The following is a 19407-nucleotide window of genomic DNA, read 5'->3' as shown; positions in this document are numbered from 1 at the left end:
TCGGGTCGTTGCTGGGGTCTCGTCTCGCCTGGTCACCTCTGCCCCTCTATCAACAAACAGCTTGCCTCACCTTGGGGAGCGGGGGAGGGGCAGCATCTTTCGCCCGGGCACTTTTCTCCTCCCCTTGCTAGCACAAATCATTTTTCTCAGCCAGACGAGGCGAAGTCTAGGTTGCCTTGGACGCGAGTCAAAAAAAAAAAAAAAAGTACATCTGACATGCAATGACCCAATTGCGACTTTGATTAGGCGCCTTGGTGCTCTGCTCGGTGGAGATGCAAGAAGTACCACCCCTGTAAATTGCCTACCTCTTTTTTTTTCTTTCTTTGCCTTGCAGCTGGAGCTGGCAGAATCGCAAAGAAGACTATCGTCGTTTCCAGATTCTGATGGATGGCAACAACGGGGACCCTGGACGTTATATCTATTCCCACTCTGTTTTCTAGGCAGGAGGGGAGATAAGTTGAAGACTGAATAGAATAAATAGTTTGCCTCGTGCATTACTCGCATTCTCTTTGTATCCTTTGTTCTGAAAGGAAAGAAAAGGAAAAGACGCATCTTCTCGAATCGCCTCGAATCCAAAATCGCAAGTAGACCATACCTGGTTTACATCATCGCACTACACTGCACCTACACCACGTCGCACATCGACCCGCAGGTACCCTCTACCTGATTCATTCCTCCCGGCTACCGGGAAACCCACTGAAAAAGAAACCGAATTTTCCAGTTTTAGCCACTGTTTGGGGGAGAAAAAAAAAGCTGAGGTCCATCTCTCTCAGTAAGCGGCTTCCCCGACCCAAGGCTTGGTTGCCCCTCCCCTCCCTCACTTCCCCCTCCACCAAAGGAACTTGAAGGAAAGGAAAAAAAAAACCACAAGCCAAACCTGCGGCCCAACTCCCCCCCTCCATCCTCACGATCTATTCCTGCCCTTGCGCTCGCCCTTCTCTCTGTTGAGCATTTGCGCGCATCGCTCATACTCTTCCCCCCCTCTCCTCTTATTTCTTTCCCTTACCTTTAATACCCTCAGTTTGTGTACGTGGGCAGATTCCCACCAGTCGAAATCATGAGTGTCGTTGGTAAGTTGCTTGTTGCCCTCTTCTCTTTTGCTTTCGCAGTCCGTCCCACAATCCGCTATCGCTTCCTACCTCGGTTTGCGGGAGAGATAGCCTCATCTTGTACCCCGGATAGGCTTTGCTGACCATGGCGCCTTGCCTTCTACAGGTGTCGATTTCGGAACCCTCAAGACCGTCATTGCCGTCGCCCGAAACCGCGGCGTCGATGTGGTGCGTATACTCCCCGTCGTCCTGATCGACCGCCCGCTGTCCTGTCATCTGCGCGGTCGATAGGATAAACACACAATACAAAGTTCACCTTTGGCTGACTCTTGCTCTCCTATACAGGTCACCAATGAAGTCTCAAACCGATCTACTCCGTATGTTATCCCCCTCCTCTTGACCCCGCCGTCGAGTCAAAACAACCCCGCCATCATCAATCAGGAAACATGTTTACTGACAGCTCTCGCTCTATAGTTCTTTGGTAGGCTTCGGCCCCAAGTCTCGCTACCTCGGTGAGGCGGCCAAGACCCAGGAGATCTCCAACCTCAAGAACACCGTCGGCTCCCTCAAGCGCCTCGCCGGCCGATCGTTCAACGACCCCGACGTCCAGATTGAGCAAAAATACATCACCGCTCCCCTCGTCGACGTCAATGGCCAGGTCGGCGCCGAGGTCAGCTACCTGGGCAACAAGGAGAAGTTCACGGCCACCCAGCTCGTCGCCATGTACCTGAGCAAGATCAAGTCTACCGCCGCTGCCGAGCTTAAGCTGCCCGTGTCCGACATCTGCATGAGCGTGCCTCCGTGGTTCACTGACATCCAGCGCCGCGCTCTCATCGATGCTGCCGACATCGCTGGCCTCAAGCTCCTCCGCCTCATCAACGACGGCACCGCCGCTGCCCTGGGTTGGGGTATCACCAAGCTCGACCTCCCCGGCCCCGAGGAGCGCCCCCGCCGTGTTGCCTTTGTCGACATCGGCCACAGCAGCTACACCGTCTCCATCGTCGAGTTCAAGAAGGGTGAGCTCGCCGTCAAGGCCACCACCTGGGACAAGGACTTTGGTGGCCGAGACTTCGACCGCGCCCTGGTCGATCACCTCGCCAAGGAGTTCAAGGGCAAGTACAAGGTCGACATCATGACCCACGGCCGTGCCCTCGCCCGCACAATCGCCGCCGCCGAGAAGACCAAAAAGATCCTGTCCGCCAACCAGCAGGCTCCCGTCAACATCGAGTCGCTGATGAACGACATTGATGCCTCCGCAATGATCACCCGCCAGGAGTTCGAGGCCATGATCGAGCCTCTCCTCGTCCGCACCCAGGCTCCCCTCGAGCAGGCCCTGGCACAGGCCAAGCTCACCAAGGAGGACATCGACATCATCGAGGTTGTCGGTGGCGGTTCCCGAGTCCCTGCCCTCAAGGAACGAATCCAGGCCTTCTTCGGCAAGCCCCTCTCCTTCACCCTCAACGCCGACGAGGCTCTTGCCCGTGGCTCCGCCTTCAGCTGCGCCATTCTCTCCCCCGTCTTCCGTGTCCGCGACTTCTCCGTCCAGGACATCATCAGCTACCCCATCGAGTTCGCCTGGGAGAAGGCCCCCGATATCCCCGACGAGGACACCAGCCTGACTGTCTTTAACAAGGGCAACGTCATGCCTTCCACCAAGATCCTCACCTTCTACCGAAAGCAGCCCTTCGACCTCGAGGCTCGCTATGCTCAACCCGAAGAGCTTCCCGGCAAGACCAACCCCTGGATTGGCCGCTTCTCTGTCAAGAATGTCAAGGCCGACGGCAAGGACGACTTCATGATCTGCAAGCTTAAGGCGCGTGTCAACATCCACGGTGTTCTGAACGTTGAGAGCGGCTACTATGTCGAGGACCAGGAGGTCGAGGAGGAGATCAACGAGGAGGGTGATAAGAAGGATCCCGATGTGAGTTTTCTCGAGTCCATGTCACGCCCCAACATTCCCGCTCCGGGCCAGAGTCCGGAATCCCCTTCATCATCCGCGTCGGTCGGAGATGGAGGTGGTAACCAACCCGCTAAACGTCAACGTCTCGACGAGGATGTACGGGTCAGCTCGCCTCAGCTCCCGACCGTTGTTCCCAAAGTCTCAGCCGAATCCGTACCAGAACCCCAATCGCTAACATCTGCTTCCCTCAAGGCCATGGAGACCGACAAGGATGCCCCAAAGAAGACCCGCAAGGTCAAGAAGCAGGTCCGCAAGGGTGATCTGCCCATCTCGACTGGCACTGCTTCGCTCGACGAGGCTGCCAAGACTGCCCTGCTCGAGAAGGAGGCTGCCATGGTGATGGAGGATAAGCTTGTTGCCGACACCGAGGAGAAGAAGAACGAGCTCGAGGCCTACATCTACGACCTCCGCGCCAAGCTCGACGACCAGTACGCCGACTTCTCCAGCGAGGAGGAGAAGCAGACCATCAAGGCCAAGCTCGAGGCCACCGAGGTATGTTTTGGATCCCGATTCTGGATTCTGTGATCAACAAGACAATGATGCTGACCATGTCTTCAGGACTGGCTCTACGATGAGGGTGATGATACCACTAAGGGTGTCTACATCGCCAAGATCGACGAGATCCGTGCCATGGCTGGACCCATCGTCCAGCGCCACTTTGAGAAAGTCGAGGCGGAGCGACAAGCCGCTCTCGAGCGAGCCGAGGCCGAAAGGGCTGCGAAGAAGGCTGAGGAGGATGCTCGCAAGGCTGAGGCTGAGAAGGCCGGCGTGGACCAAGAGATGAAGGACGCCGATGCTCCGCAACAGGGTGGCGAGGCTGACCCCCAGTAAGTTGTGAGAGGAGGACGATCATGACACAGCTGTCCGGTACACCATACCTCGGCTGTGGTCACGCACATGATATGAGATGAATGACGCCCGAAAAATATGTTAAAAGAGGCCACGAAGAAAGAAGCGGAGGAAGAAATAGAGCATGTTAACGGTTGCAACGGCTTTTTATTGGGAGAGGGAAGAGGGAGGGATCATCATGACGGATATGTTACCCGCTGTTAGACCACTTTTGCCTTTAGTAGCTAGGATCCATACACTCAGGCTTGGTTCAAGTCTTGGAGCCTTTGGACTTTGCCCGTGTCATTCTTTGAACTGTGCCATGTCGGTGAGAGAGACAAGAGAGGTGAGGTGGCGTGAGGTGAAATGACGGTGAGATGGGCGAGATAAGGGGGGACCAGTTCAGTCAAGTGTGTTGTGAAGTTGGGTAGTTAGATAAGAAACGAGATGAGATAAGATGAGATGGGTAGAGTAGAGTTGAGTTTATAGAATAAAGTATTGATTACAAAACTGAGCCATACATGCATGAAGCCATCGACGGATGGATGATGGATGTTGGTTGCAACTCGCTTTTGGATATAACCCTCTATAAAAGACCTTGGACCCTCTCGCGCCTCCGTCTGATGCGTCCTCAATCTTTTTTTTTTTGGTTCCCCAAACAATGCAACCGGCATAACATAACATACATGAATGACGTGATTCCATTCTTCGTAACAGATGCAATTTCTTTTCTCCATCCCTAACCCTCCCCCCTCCACATGCGCAGTAGCAATCTTCCTCTTCCCAACGGGAGCTTGACCCGACGCCTGAGCTTTATCTTGGAGATTCAAAAGACAGCTTCTGCGAAAGAGTCACTCGGGCCAAGCTCCCGGCGCCAATGGGTTGGGTGGGAGGGCCTCGCGCCACCAGGTGTTGCAAGCTCTGCCCGGCACTCGCTGGCCAGCTTATGAAATGTCAAAGAGGGGCTTGAGCTTGATGATGAGCTGCCACTCCTCGTTGCTGACCTCCTTTCGGTAGAACTCCTTGAGGGTGTCGATGCTGGCTCGCGAGATGAGACTGTACAGAGTCTCCTCCTCCTCGAGGTGACGGCCGTACATGGGCTGACTGCTGCCCATCTCGATCTTGATGGCAACAGAAGGCTCCTTTCTCTTGCACACGGGAATCTGCTTGTGCTCTCGCTCGATAGAGGTTCTGTGAATTTGTTAGCAAATCGTTGGTCATGTACAGTCAAGATGGTTAAGCTTACACTCTACCCAGCTTGATGATCTCCTTGGCGCCTGTCGTGGGGTTGCTCCTCACAGCGGCGATGGGAGCGTTGATTCTCAGCTGGCCTTCAGTGACATCCACACCAATGACGATAGGGTCGTTCTTGTTGAAGACCTTGACGGGCTTGAGCACGCAGGGGAAGACAGCCAACATCTTGGACTCCTCCTTCTTCTTCTCCAGCTGCTCGTCCATGTGCTTGGTGAAGGCGTCGAACAGGTGGTAGATAATGTCAGCCGTAAAGATCTTGATGCCCTGGTCCTCGGCGTACTGTTGCGCTTCCTTGTCTACCTTGACATCGAAACAGAGCATGATGGCGTAGTCAGGAGCCTTCTCCAACATGATACCACACTGCATGACATCACGCTTGTAGACGGGACCGATACCAACGTTGGCCACGGGAATCTTGCAGTCCTTGAGGAAGTCAAGCAAGGCCTCGAGCGAACCAAGAGTCGAAGCTTGGACACTGACACCACGACCCGACTTCTCGACTCGGTTGAACAGGACAGCGAGATCGGACTCGACCTCATCCTCGATGTCATCCTCATCATCATCAGGTCCGACAACCATCAGACGGGAACCGGCAATGGCGCCTTCAAGGCCAGGGGCACTGATCTTGACACCCAGAGCGGCCTTGACCTCCTTGTTGTGAACATAGGCAGACTTGAGACGCAGTTCCCTGAGAGGTGCTGGGGTGAGCAGAGCTCTGATGTTTGTCTTGATAGCACCTTCTGTACCGCAGAGTACGATGCGATCGCCTTCACGCAGGATACCGTTGGAAAGGACAACATCGATGGTCATACCGAAACCCTCAATGGCCTTGACTTCAAGAACGGTGGCCTGGACCTCAGACAGGTACATGAGGGAGCCAACCATGCGCTCCTGGGTGAGCTGGACAATGAGCTTCAACATGTCGGGGACACCCTCACCCGTGTGCGCCGAAGTGGGCACGAGCGAGACGTACTTGGACATGGACTTGTTCTGGTAGAAGAGCTCAGAGTTGAAACCCTGCTCGGCAAAGGCAACCTTGGTCTTCTCCAGACGAGTCTCAAACTCGTTGCGGACGGCCTTGCTCTGGAGAGCCAGACTGTCCTGGAAGCCGTTGTTGTCAACCTTCTTCCAGCCGTAAAGTCGATCAATCTTGTTCAGGGCAACGATGAAGGGGGTCTTGCGCTCTCTCAGCATGCGCATAGACTCGAGGGTCTGGGGCTCAAGGCCGTGCATGATATCGACGACCAGGATGGCGATGTTACAGAGCGAGGAACCACGGGATCGGAGGTTAGAGAAAGACTCGTGACCAGGCGTGTCGATGACCAGGAGACCGGGAACCTTGAACTCGAACTTGCCATCCGGGTTGACGACGGCGGTCTTTTGTCGGATGGCCTCGACAGGGAAGTATGTAGCACCGATCTGCTGTGTGATACCACCGGCTTCGCCCTCCTGGACGTTGGTCTGTCGAATCTTGTCCAGAAGCTTCGTCTTTCCGGTATCGACGTGTCCCAGAATACAGCAAATAGGGGATCGCAGGTTGTCCTTGGATCGGGCGGCCAGAGCAGCTTGGTGAGCCTTCTCACGGCGCTCAGCAGCCTCTCGCTTTCGCTGAAGCTCAGCTTGCTGGGCAGCTGTGGCGGCCTCGTCGTCCTCGGACTCCTCCTCAGACTCCTCGGCCTCTTCTTGCTCCTCGTCCTTGGACCCAGAGTCAGCCTTTCCGTTGGCCTTCTCAGCCTCATCCTCGGTGTCAGCATCCCAGCTATCCTTGACATCGGCGTCGGAGGCGGCAGCGGCCTCCCAGTCGTCCTCAACGTCACTCTCAGCGGCAGCCTTCTCAGCCTTAGCCTTGGCCTCGGCCTCAGCCTTCTCACGGGCGGCCTTCTCTTCAGCCTCCTTCAGAGCCTTCTCGGCCTCCAGCCTGGCGCGCTCAGCAGCTTCGGCAAGGGCCTTCTCTTCGTCGGCCTGGTTACGGTCAGTACAAGGCAGATCTATGAAACTTTAGATGAGTCCATACCTTTTGCTGAGCTCGGCCCTTCTTCTTCCTGTCTGTTGGCTTGCTCTTGGGGGCCTTCTCTCCACCCTCCGAGGGGCCAACCTGGATACCAGCGGCCAACATCTGTTGGAGCTTTCGCTCATTGCGAGCCTTCTCCTCCTTCTGAGCCTTGGTGAGGTACTTGCCCTCCTTCTTGAGCTGCTCAATGCGCTCCTTCTCCTTCTGCTTCTTGAGGGCCTTGGCCTCCTCGCGGCGCTTCTCCTCCTCAGCTGCTAGTCGTTCATCTTCCTCGGCCTTAGCTTTGGCCTCGGCCTCGAGGCGGACAGCTTCTTCTCGCTGACGTCGGAGCTCCTCCTGTTGCTTCTGGAGCATAGCAAGGTGGGCAGGAATCTTCTTCTTCTTGCCACCAGCCGCGGCGGCGGGCTCGTCGGCCGGCGCAGGAGCGGCCTCCTCCTGCTTCTCGGGGGCAGCAGCCTTAGCAGGCTGGGGGGCCTTTGCGGCGGCACCTCCCTTCTTCTTGGCAGCGGCCTGTTGCAGGCTGTCAGTAAGGGGATATCAACAAGTAGATATAGCATCACGTACCTGTTCCTTCTTTCGCTGCTTCTCACGCTCCTTCTTCAGCTTCTCCTTCTCGGCCTTGGTCAAGATGCGACCAGGCTCGGCACCATCGTCGGCGGCGGGCTCGGGCTGCTTAGCGGGCTGCTTGTTCTGCTTGCCGCCCTTACCCTTCTTTTGGGGCAGATCGAACTCGTCGTCCATGGTTGCCTCGACAGGCTCCTTGTTCACAGGCTCCTCGGCCGGGGCCGGCTCCTCGACGGGAGCTGTGTCGACAATACCCTTCTTCTTACGCTTCTCCTTGTTCTTGCGCAGGGTGGCCATCAGGCCGCCGGCGCCGCCATCGTCGTCGCCGTCGGCGTTGTCATCACCAGCAGGAGCATCGTCGTTGGCGGCAGGCGGGGCAATGCTCTCGCCAAGCTCGGCCTCCCAGTCGTCCTGCTGGTTCTTCTTGTTTCCCTTCTTCTTGGGCGGCATCTCGGCGGTCTCTGTCGGCTGGTTCGAGAGATGCAGTCGTCGGAGGGGCTCGCGAATGGGCGAAGAAGGAGTTATGGGTTTTTTTTCGGGGGCGAAGTAGCCAAAGAAACTTGCCTGCAGACGGACAAGGCAACGGCTCTATCACACAGACAGACACAGCCAGGCACACACAACCTCAGCGCCTTAGGTTTGGCTTCTGTATGGTCGGTTTCGCTGCTCGTTTGGCGGGTGGGAGTGGGTTGGGCTACGGGGTTTAGGCGGGGCAGCCCACTACTGTAGGTATCAAATCCAACGGGAACAGGGCTTCTTGAACAGCTGCGGCGGTGGCGAATCCAGCGCAGGGTAACGTCGTCGGGCTCTTGGGAGTAGCTTATGCGACATGCTCCGTCTCCTCGGGTCTGCAAGGAGATGTGTCGCAAGTCGAATCGAGTCGAGTCGAGTCTGAGCAGTCAGCCAAAAATTCTCGTGATGCTGTTCGCTAACATGAAAGTTTTAGTGGAGGTTGACGATGAATCAAATCACTTGACTTCCTCTGCGGGGCACTGAAACCCAACCCAGTGGAAGGAATATTTTGTGAATGTCATATTATGTAATCACCCGAACCTCCCACAACATCACCTCTTAAGAGCCTGACAACTCCATGATATAGCATCACCAAGAAGCAAGGGGTGGTTGCTATCCTGCTTTGATTCGCGAGTATAGGCGACTAATTTTGAGTCCCTTAATAAGATTGACAAAACTCTTTTTAATACAACGTGATCCCAAGACATCATTTTATTCTTTCCATCTTGTGACTGGCTACACTGCCTCATACACTTGGTAGCAGATTCCCTTCAGTGCACAGCTCCAACTCAGCATTAAAGCCTTAAATCCTGGCTCCAGACGCCCATATATTCAAGCTTTAGATAACTGGCGCTAAAACATGCTCCAAGATCTCGTAGCCCAGCTCGAGATACTTCTCATGTCCATCTTCCCCGTCAGTTCGGAACGCCTTTGTGTGTTTTCCTTCATCGATGCCATCTAGATACTCGCAAAACAAATCCAAGCCATCCCCCATGGAAACCAGCGTTTCCAAAGCGCCTCGGTCAAAGCAGCGCTTCAGCACATCGCCGTCAACGTGCATCTTGTCCGGAATCATCTGAGGCTCGAGATCCAAATACATGTCCTCATCCTCATCCCTCTTCTTCTTTGAGTCGTTGCCGGGCTCAAAGGGGCAGATGTCTTTGTCGTGTTTTGCCAGGTTCTGAACAAGGCGTAAGAATCTCCACAGATCGAGGCCTATTAGTGCAAAGTGCTGTAGCGAGCCATCGAGGGACACGCCCAACACCTCGGCCTGGTCAACCGTACTGAAGAGGGTGTTGTATTGCCGCTGGCGGTTCGCAGCTACCCAAAATGGGCGTGTGTGCCCGCGCTGGAATCTCCTTATCGACGTGGGCAACTTTCCAGAGACGACTACCTCGAATTCCCTGTTCCGTTGACCCCGAGGAACCCAAACTCCGGCAAAGTCTGCCTGGCTGGTCGAGAGGAGATTCAGTGGCCACTCGCCAAGCTGATCCTCTGAATCCCCCATCTCAACCATATGAGACGTGTACCGCACAACCTGATCACAATGGATGAGGGAGGCCTCTGCGTGCTCGGATTCAACGTGGAGGTCGATGACCAGCATGGAATGCATCGCTGTCAAGGCAAAGACTTTGCTCCCCTCCACACGCAGTGACATGGCAGGAGAGTCTAGTCGGAACTCCTTCATCGGCTTCAGCCTCTTTTCAGCGAGGTCGAGAACCTCCCAGTGCAAGGTATCACCGACACAAAACAGGAGGCCCACAGCGTCTCCCACAGCCGAGTAGACTGGTGCTGAAAAGCCCTTCTTCTTGTACCGGGTCCAATACTGCAACTCCCTTGATGGCCCGTTCTCCGTCTCAACCTTCTGTTCTTTCACAGATACAATCATCAAGCGGCCTTGTTGCGTGGTCACGATGAGGAACGGGAAGGTCTTGCCATCCTTGACATAAAGCCATTCGTTCAAGCCGAAGATCTTGTCTCCTGCATGGCCTAGCCCAGAGATGTGCTGAGATGGTTTCTTGTTCTTGTCGGAAGCACTCGAAATCGTGGCCCCTGAGTCAGGGTCGATGAAGGAAAGGGTCGAGCGATCTTCCTCGTCAAAGTGCGCCACCACCAAGCACTTCCAGGTCCGGGAGTAGATGACTCGCATCGGTGTTCCGGCAAGGGGAATACTGCGGGGAACGGGGCCGACGTGGGGCCAGATATCCACGAGAAGGATCCGTGTTCCAGCCAGCAACATCAAAGATTTGTGTTGAGGATAGTTGGAAAGGCTGTCTGCGAGGCAATAGACTGCGTGAATGGGCGGCGCTGGCAAGGATGGATCACTGGAATCAGTTGGCCAGATAAGGTTCTTTGTCTTGAACTTGGTCTCTTGCTCCGAAAAGCCCGTCATCACCCATAGACTGTTGTCACAGCAGACGAAGAAGGCAGGCCCTCCGGCAAAGGGACCTGAAGCAGGAGAAACCTTCGTAGGTGCCAGGCCAAGCTGCTCAACAGTCATCGAAATATCCTCAATCCCATCGTTTGAGATTCGAACGGTGACTAGGTGACCGCTCCTGGTTCCGAATACGAGTATGGTCTTGTTTGGGCCATCATTGACTGCCGAGATGCTTGTGAAAGCCTCCATTCGGAACTGGAGCTGCTGAGCATCATGCTCTAAGAACCAATTAGTTTCCGTGGGCAACACTGCAATCCAACACGGGGACAATACCGCAATGTGACTCCATACTGTGGCTTCTAACCTCTTGGCCATCTAGAGTATAGTTGAAAATCCATGGTGTACCGTCGATAACGGAGCCTACCACGATATATGTGTCGCCTAAGCGGGTGAACAGAGAAAGGCAAGTAACCTCTCCAGCTGTGTCTACCGAGGCGACTTTTGTCACATTCATTTGGTCGATCCGTAGGACATCCAGACGTGATGCTTGGCCGTTATGCGAGGAGATGACGACGATATCGTTCTCACAACATGCGTTATCTGCAACCAGAGAATCGAGTCCGCAAACATCGCCGTGTGTATGCCGGGAGCTGAAGTTGGTTAGCCATCCCTTGCGGATCTCACATGTAGATTATAAGAGTGCTGGAAACAAGGAGAGTACTTGCCTTTGTGAGGAGGCAACCAGGCTAGTGGATGCCTCTGTGACCTGTACAATTGTCCCTTGGTCGTTTTGGCAAACTGATATCGTTCGCGAGTTGGTATCAAAGGGTGAGACCTCCGAGGACAAAGCGCTGGCATTGCTGAGATTAGCAGGAAAGTGAAGGACATCAGAAGAATGTGGCATTGAGAGGATGGCATAAAAGCCTCGCTCTCCTTGACTCTCCACGGGGAACATCCATGACTGGCGGACGACCTGGTCGTAGTCAAATTCTAGTCCGATTCTGGCTTGAATGCCCCATCTCAGCTCCGTTAAGCTGGACCGGGGCCCACGGCCCGAGGTGCAGAAAATTTGATCCGGCTTTTGAGAAAGAATCGGCGACGGTTTAGATCTACCCGAACGATCCTGGCGTGCCACCCCATCTGTCCAAGAATCGTTTCCGTCTGTCGTGGCCATGTCGACAACGGGAGACCAGTTGGCGATCGTGCTTACTTGCTGGGGGTCACTTCGAGCGGCAAGCTGTTGTACAAGGTCAGTCGCCTGCGATCAGGGGGCTCCTATTAAGTCAGTTTACCTTCCAGATGCCCCCTGGGCCTGATTCGCCACCAATAATGAACACGTCTGAGAAGACATCATAGGCCGTTGTAAAGGCGGTGGATATATTCGTGCTGATCGTCCCAACGGTGGTCACTGACGGAAGAAGGTCTGCTGAGTCGAGTTCGATATGGGCAATGACGCCGTCTTCGCGTGCCAGATAGATGATGTCCGTCTTTTCAAAGTACTTGTTGAGGCGGAAGGGTCTTGCCCAGGCAGTCCAAAGGGGGCCGGCAGCTCCATGATGCAAGTTGGTCTGGCTGGGAGAGTGCGTTTCCAGAGTGTCAAACGAGGTCTGCCCTGTAAAGGCGTTCTTGACAATCCCAATGGCATGCTCGGAGACAGCGATGAAAGCAGTATTGATTCTCAAAGGTATGATCATTAGTGGCATCCGATGTTCCTTTGGAAGTGGCATTCCCGCCTTCTCTAGTTTGAGAATGGACTCAACGTCCTCGCTGGCCTCCCAATCATACACCACCATTCGGGAAATGTGAGACCCCCGGATCGCCTCGCGCCGGACGATGATGATAAGGAGGATGATGTGGTAGTCATCCTCAGGTCGCGGATACAGAAACTCCAACTTGTGAATGATTCCATCGGCAATTCGGACCTTGAGGTTTTTGACAGGTTGATAATATCCTTGGAGCTGGTACTGAGTGCTCATGTTCGCTAACGTTTCTAGCTCGTATATGATAAATGCGCCCTCGGCAGAGCCAGCAGCTATATAGCGCGAAGATGGGTTGATGACGAAGTGGTATCCCAGGTACTTGAGGTTCCTAGGGCTTTCATACTTGGTGGTGACGAATTCGAGAGTATGATCCGGGAGCTCTCGAACGAAGAGGAATACCATATCAGAGGATTCGAGGATCAATACGAGAAGTTGGGGAGGAAGCGGCTGACGGGCATTCCCTTCATGTGGCTTCGGGGCGTCTTGCATGAGGATATCGGCGTCTTCGGTCTTGATAACGCTGGAAGCTGTACCATCGGGGCCGCCCTCAGGGGGTGTTCCGAGAACAAGGGCATTTCGGATTCTGGAGCCGAGGTCGGCTTTTCTTATGACCTCATGGGCTTGTCCATCGTCGCGAAGCTCACTGATTTGAACAAAGTGATCCTGTTTCCATTAGTGACAGTCCATAGGGGTAAATGTAAACAGCAGAAAGGGTGGAACATCTCAACACATGGTGTTCAACTTTCGACCACGAGGGCCACTCCAAACAGTGAGCACACACAATGCCTCTAGGTGAGAGCGAGATTGAACGTCTAGGATTAGCAACAAAAGCACCAACCCCAAAGTTCAGAACATTTAAAGTTGTCGCAAGATTCGCACAAGGAGACAAGACTTACGCCGACAAAAGCAATATCATTGTGAGAACGGGATCGTATCCAGACGGGAAGAACCCAGTGGACAACGGGGCTCTCGATTAGAGTTCTAGTTAGAACACCACAGACAGGAGGTTCGGCACGGGGCTTGGGATTGGTCTTGGGCGCGGTGGAGGCCTTCAGGGCATCCTGGAAGTTGACCGTCTCTGTCACCCACTCGCCATCTCTGAGAACACTGCTCTGGAAAGCCATGCTGGCCGCTTCATGGCATCAAGGGGCTAAGAAACTGAAGAAAGGGCGGTGGCCAAAGGAGCGAGATGAAGAGCGTTGGTGATGCGTAGAGAGTCCGAAGGCGGAGAGAAGGTTGCTGGCAGAGAAGTAGGCCACGCGGGGCATGCGAGTCGCCCCCAACACTGCGTTACTGGGTGGGAGCAACGAGCATCTAAGTAACGACGGCTTGGACGAGACGAGGTGAATATCGGTCTTTGGTGGCTCGTTCACACAGCGCTTGCCTGGCCTAGTTCGGGCTGGTGTGGTCTTCTAGAGGGATAAGGAGAGGCGGCACTGGTCCAAGCACGCCAGCAACACTTGATGGCCTCGACGAAACTCGAATAAGCTGAGTGCCTTGACCAAGCAAGAGGGGCGGAGGGGCGTGAGTTGATCCCGGACAGAGCTCGGAGGATCTGGACAGGCGCGGACAGGGTATGGGCAGGCCGAAGGCAACCTGCAGGACAACTGGTTCACAGCTGGTACCTGGGATCCAGCGACTGGGAACAAGTCGAAGTTAGAACCAGCTGATAGCAAGGCCGACGTGTCGATCCAGGACAATGCGTGGTGCTGGCCTGGGCTGGTTTAGAGGGCCGAAGAATCTCAGACCAGACCCAATGTTTTGCCTAGAATAAAGTTTCTGCCAAGCAGAAGAAAGGGGTGTGCCGAGTAAAAGAGCTCGGTCGATGTTGTTGCTGTTCTATTCGGCTCCAGATGCCTCTGAAAGGCCAACAGGTGTCGCTTTTAAAGGTTGATCGACCTGGGCCAGCTGAGGGCGCTCGCTCCAGTCACGATTATTGATCAGGGCGGCTGTGGCTGTTGTTGGACAGAACACCCGCGGAGGCAGGCACAGAATCAACCGGGTGACGACGCTCGCGGTATGGATGATGCTGCCACCAGAAACGAAAACGTGATGGAAGGATTGCAGTTTGTCTGAGGCCTGATACTGCTGAGAGAGGTTGTGGATGGGCGGGAAGTGTGAGATTTAGAGGCACCTCAGATTCTAGCGCCCGACAGCACCCGCCGTCCACGGGTTAGGAAGGTACCGAGTACAGCGCACGCTCGGTGACAATAGCGGGCGGGCAGGCAGAGAGGCCAGACAGTTCGAGGAACGTGCTGAAAGGCGGACAGGCTGGGCTGGCTGCAAGTTCCCTTGAAGGCTTGGTGCTTCGGTCCTCTAGATGCCCCCCAACCCATGGATGAATGGATCCATTGCACTCAAATTCACAATGAAACATTGGTGTACCTGCGACGTGGCGCCGAAGTACCTGTGGTGCACCAAGGGCGGTGGAGAGCTGCCTCCACTAAGGCTTGCACCAGCCTGCACCAGCTTGCACCACCAAGATTGCACACCCACAAGGCCCAACCCCCAACCGCGAGATGGATCCTCAACCACCACCTACCTAGCAAACACACCAAACGTCCATCATGCCACAAAGACCGCTGCGCTGCGGCTGAAGAATTCTCTCCTTGTGCACCTTCCAAATTCAACCCTGGATCCCTGCCAGCTTTCCCGTTCTCTGTAGATACCATACCGTGACGATCCGATACCCGAACTCACAAGGGAGCAGCATCATCTAGCCTTGGCAGATTTCGACTGGACAACCGAACCAGACCATCCACAAACACCAGCTTCTCAGTGTCCAGAACAAGACGCAGTGCACATTATGAATGGCCTTATGGAACGCGTCATTACTCTGCAAGCAGTCAGCCAGCCAGCAGCCTGCTCCTGCGAGCTGATCAAGGTGAACATCGCAGCCTGCTTTTGAATCCCCCGAATGGATGCCCAAGAACCAGGACCTTGGTAGCTGGGGGATGCGCTCCTTGGGCGGATTGATCCCCCGGTCAGTCGCGCAGCTGTGAGCATCGTTCGCAACCCCTGCTGTCGTGGAGGTGATCGGATCCTACAATCCCTTCATGCAGCATGCCTTCACGCACGTCTCACCCTGTGTTAGTAGCAAGGTCTGCTTGTCCTTGGCCAAACCTGGAACCGTTTGTGCTTCGACGGGTAGTTCGTGTTCCTGAGAAACGTTGCTCCCGTTGGACCGGTATCTTACACCGCACTCCCACGGATAGAGTATACAACTATTCTTAGCAATCTATTTAACTAACTATGGATATAAACAGGCAATCAAAGCCCGTATCTGCCAAGATCGGAATACCGGATCTGCCATCCGACCTCAGAGAGGCTGTGAAATGTTGTTGCCGTCATTGACCGGTCTTTCCAGGCCAGCCAACGCATTGCTTCTTGTCACTCTCCCGCAGAACATGCATGTCCTGCTGCCACACCGACTTGCCTCGCCAAGGTTGTGGCTTCTCTCGTGATGACGTCTGTCGGCTCTGGTCACAGCTTTTGTGCCTTTTCCTCTGGTCTCGGCTGTCTTTGGCGTCTCAGGAGGCACGCTCCGTGAGTCGTGAGACTGTTGGTTGCCGCACTCTGGTGTTGTGAGCTGAAGCCGAGAGTAAGTCATAATCACATCTTTACTGTGGCATCTCCTAGCTCTGTCTATATCAGGATATCTATATGAAACATAAAACAAAAGCAGTGTCGTAGTTGGCAATGGTTTATCCTATGGGTATCGGCACCGGGCGTGTGGAAGCCGGTCTCGCTTGGTGGGAACAACAGGAGCGCGGCTATCTGCTGCGCATCCTCGCGAGGTCCGGTGGCTGCATTTCAAGAACCAAGAGGCCTTTAGGAAGGTGAGAAGGAAGACCAGTGTGGCCAGACATGCCAGCCAGCTTTGTGCAGCCCACAACACCCCCATCCCATCGTTGCAACAGGGTCAGGGCCAGATGACCATGGTCCAGATCGAAACTGTAGCCCAGTTGGTGGAGTCGAGCATCGACAAGGATTCGGTAGTTCCTTCGCCAGTCTTTTAGATCTCTTGTTCGTTATCTAGTTAATATCTCGCCAGGAACGGAATGCTAGCCGAATGACTCGTATCCGAGACCGTAATTGAAGACTCCAACAAGAGGCACGAGTCAAAGGCGCTACCTACGCTTTCCTCCCAGCTTTCCCTTTCTCGATGATACATATGCTGTAAAACAGAAACAGAATGGAGGTTGCCTGTGTAACGCGAGCTGTCAACTCTGCCAAGCCAAGCTAGGAGAGTTTTTGCTCCTCCCGACTTGACACCTGACAGGTCATCAGAAACTATTCGACGACGTTCTCTGTAATGTGAAGACGACCTTAGCTCCAAGGGGTCGAGTGTCGCTACGACGGCTAAACAACCTGTAAGGCGGCAAGACAATGTGGGAGAGGTCTGTGGGGGTGGATGGACGCTTGGGCATTGACCGCTGGCGATCTGCGACCCACGATGTTTCCGGTTTGCAGGTCTCTTCTGATTCGCTGCGTCCGACAACTCTAGAACCGGGGAACATGAAGCACATATCAGTCATTCTTCAGAGTGCCTTTGCTGTCTCAGAAGGTCATGGGCCGAAACCCATCGGGCTAGGATTCTAACGCCGCAACTTTGGAGATGGTAACAAGATTGGATCGCCAGACAAAGGGCTTCTATAATGGATACAGAGTCTGGAAAGTCCCAAGGCAAAGAAAGGCAACAGGGCATGTCTCAGCCTAATCACCTAGGCCGTGTAATTGTCCAAATGGGTAGTTAGCCGTCCATATTACTTTTCCAATCCCCCGTCACCCCCATGCTGCGATCAGCCCGACCCCCGAGACGCATCGATTGATGGATATCCGTGACGCATTTTAAAATGAGGGAGGAGTTGTGGCTGAAGCAGGTGGGAGGCCACCCATTATCAGCGGGAGCATCGACGATAGGCTTGATCTTTGTCTCTGAGTACGTAATAAACATGAGGTTTAGAGTTGAAGCAATTGATGAATCCATCTGGTCTGATATGAACAAATGAAACTACAAATCGTGGTCGAGGCAGAGAAAGTCGACGTGGGAGTTGGGCAGGTACGTACCTTACCGCTAGCTTGCATCAGCTGGGCAGGGATCAACCTTCCAAGGCAGCCACTAAGAGAAGCTTCTGCAACACTCTCGTGCTTCACTCACACAGCAAGTGACACGAATCACTCTCCGTCTGGCCCCTTGCGACGACGCCCAAGCTCATCAACAGCAGAACCCAGATTCGTCACATTTCATTTCGTTTTGGGGAAGCAGGAGGAAAAACTCTGAAGCAGGGGGGACTAAACTACCTATATCGGATCCGAGCCAGGCCAGACCAGACCATTCTGTCTCTCGGCCATGGTGTGAATTGGCTTCCAGTCCATTCATTTTTGCATCCGTCCGATATCCCTCCCCCATCCGTCCACATCCACCTTTTGTTTTTCCTGACACACCATTTGCCCGCTCATGCTCTGATGGACCCAGCCATGGACAATCCCCGTCGAGGAGATCCCCCAGCGCAATCGCAATCGCCGTCGCCCTCGGTCAGCGGCCGCCAGACTCCGGCCGCCATCAGTCGCAGCAGCAGCAGCAGCCTCAACTCCAGGTCAAGGTCGGGATCGTATGCCGGCTCCAGCCACGACCGCAGCCAAGACAATGCCTTGTCGGATCCCAAAGCCGCCGAGATTCTCGACGCCTGCAGATGGAAGGACATTGGCCGTCTGCGATCCCTAGCTGAAGCCAGAGGTGGATTCCTGTCGGATGTCTTGCGTAGGCAAGCCTGTATGTCTGTCTTATTTCCGGCTCCAGCCACTGCCTACCTAGTATCCGTACTCCATACTTACACGACGCCTACTAGGGCCCATATTGCTCGGTCTCGATGCCCCTTCTAGTTGCCAAGAAGATCTAGCCTCGTCACAAGATGCCTCTGCAGACTGGAAAGAATTGCCTCATCATCGTGATGAAGATCAGGTTCAGCTTGACGTCAACCGTTCTTTCATTTACTACCCAAACAGTATGTATCCGCCTCTTGTTTCTCTGAGCATCGATCACAATGAGAGCATGAGACTAATACGGTGATAGATGTGTCCGATGCAGAGTTGAGTCTGCACAAGTCAGAGCTATCCTCCCTCATCACCGAAGTTCTCCGTCGGTACCCTTACTTGTGCTATTTCCAAGGCTATCACGATATCTCCCAGGTCTTGTTGCTGGTGTTGGCACCGCCATGGAGGGCTCGCGTGCTTGCCCGCCTCTCCGTCCTGAGGATACGTGACTTCATGCTACCGAATCTGGGCCCAACAACCGCTCAACTACGCCTTCTTCCCGACATCCTTCACGCTGCCGATCCAAAGCTGCGACGACACCTCTCGGGTGTCGAGCCTTTCTATGCCCTCGCAGGCACCCTAACCATGTATGCCCACAACATTGAGGGTTATCGGGACATCGTCCGTCTGTTTGACGTTTTCCTAGCTCGGGAACCCGTCTTCAGCGTATACGTATTTGCTCAAATCATCTTGGACCGCCGGCGAGAGATCTTCGAGATCGACGAGCCGGACATGCTACACGTCATCCTTGGCAAGGTTCCCTCCAAGATGGACTTGGACGAGCTCGTGGTCAAGTCGGCACAGCTCTTTGAACGTCACCCCCCCGAAACACTTCGGTACTGGAGACAGATATCAGATTCCAGTGCTCTCAAGACGGCTCGCGATGTCGAGGCCTGTGCGAGGCAGACGATGGAAGACGGCGAGGAGCTCTTTGAGGAGCAGCTCCAGGAGCTCCAATGGGCGGAAATGCAAGACCGTGTCAAGTCGGCACTGTGGTCTTACCGGCGCCCAGCAAAGGCTATCGGTATGGCTCTCATGGTGGGTGCTTTGGCTATTTACCTTCGCCGCAACCCCGCCATTATGCATCAAACCGCGGCCTTCTTCTCTCGATAAACGGTTGAGTTTCGTCTCACTGACCGCGTAACTTCTACTTTGCTTCTACTTCTTCTTCTTCTTCTTCTTGGGATTGGCTAGGGTTGGGGTACGATGTGGCATAGAATCTGGGCAAAACTGGTGTGTGAGTGTGTGTGTTCATTCCGGACGGTCATAGACTT

At 54.4% G+C, this 19407-nt stretch overlaps 4 protein-coding genes across 4 annotated transcripts; 2 read left to right on the top strand and 2 right to left on the bottom strand.

The window, feature by feature from the left end:
- Positions 1–1057: 1057 nt before the first annotated feature.
- LRP88_11968 (heat shock protein 70 family) lies at positions 1058–3840 on the top strand (the record flags this gene model as incomplete). The annotated part of the gene is made up of 6 exons (XM_083248376.1): positions 1058–1070; positions 1216–1277; positions 1395–1426; positions 1524–3051; positions 3202–3501; positions 3568–3840. 6 exons carry the CDS (start codon positions 1058–1060, stop codon positions 3838–3840), a joined length of 2208 nt encoding a protein of 735 aa, XP_083095806.1.
- Positions 3841–4781: 941 nt separating this feature from the next.
- Positions 4782–8116, bottom strand: LRP88_11967 (translation initiation factor eIF5B; the record flags this gene model as incomplete). Its single annotated transcript, XM_083248375.1, has 4 exons — positions 4782–5028; positions 5084–7053; positions 7106–7612; positions 7667–8116. The coding sequence occupies 4 exons, from the start codon at positions 8114–8116 to the stop codon at positions 4782–4784; spliced, it is 3174 nt and encodes a 1057-aa protein (XP_083095805.1).
- Positions 8117–9017: 901 nt separating this feature from the next.
- On the bottom strand, positions 9018–13440 carry LRP88_11966 (mono-functional DNA-alkylating methyl methanesulfonate N-term-domain-containing protein; the record flags this gene model as incomplete). The annotated part of the gene is made up of 4 exons (XM_083248374.1): positions 9018–10834; positions 11676–11793; positions 11849–12979; positions 13213–13440. The coding sequence occupies 4 exons, from the start codon at positions 13438–13440 to the stop codon at positions 9018–9020; spliced, it is 3294 nt and encodes a 1097-aa protein (XP_083095804.1).
- Positions 13441–17797: 4357 nt separating this feature from the next.
- LRP88_11965 (GTPase-activating protein GYP8) lies at positions 17798–19246 on the top strand (the record flags this gene model as incomplete). Its single annotated transcript, XM_083248373.1, has 4 exons — positions 17798–17844; positions 17896–18092; positions 18169–18324; positions 18393–19246. The coding sequence occupies 4 exons, from the start codon at positions 17798–17800 to the stop codon at positions 19244–19246; spliced, it is 1254 nt and encodes a 417-aa protein (XP_083095803.1).
- Between the last annotated feature and the right edge of the window lie 161 nt (positions 19247–19407).

This window comes from Fusarium phalaenopsidis, assembly GCF_050370095.1.
Source record: "Fusarium phalaenopsidis strain FUZ10S chromosome Unknown contig_32316, whole genome shotgun sequence".
NCBI lineage: Eukaryota > Fungi > Ascomycota > Sordariomycetes > Hypocreales > Nectriaceae > Fusarium > Fusarium phalaenopsidis.
Note: the sequence above shows the minus strand (reverse complement) of the source record. Positions and strands in the feature narration are given on the sequence as shown.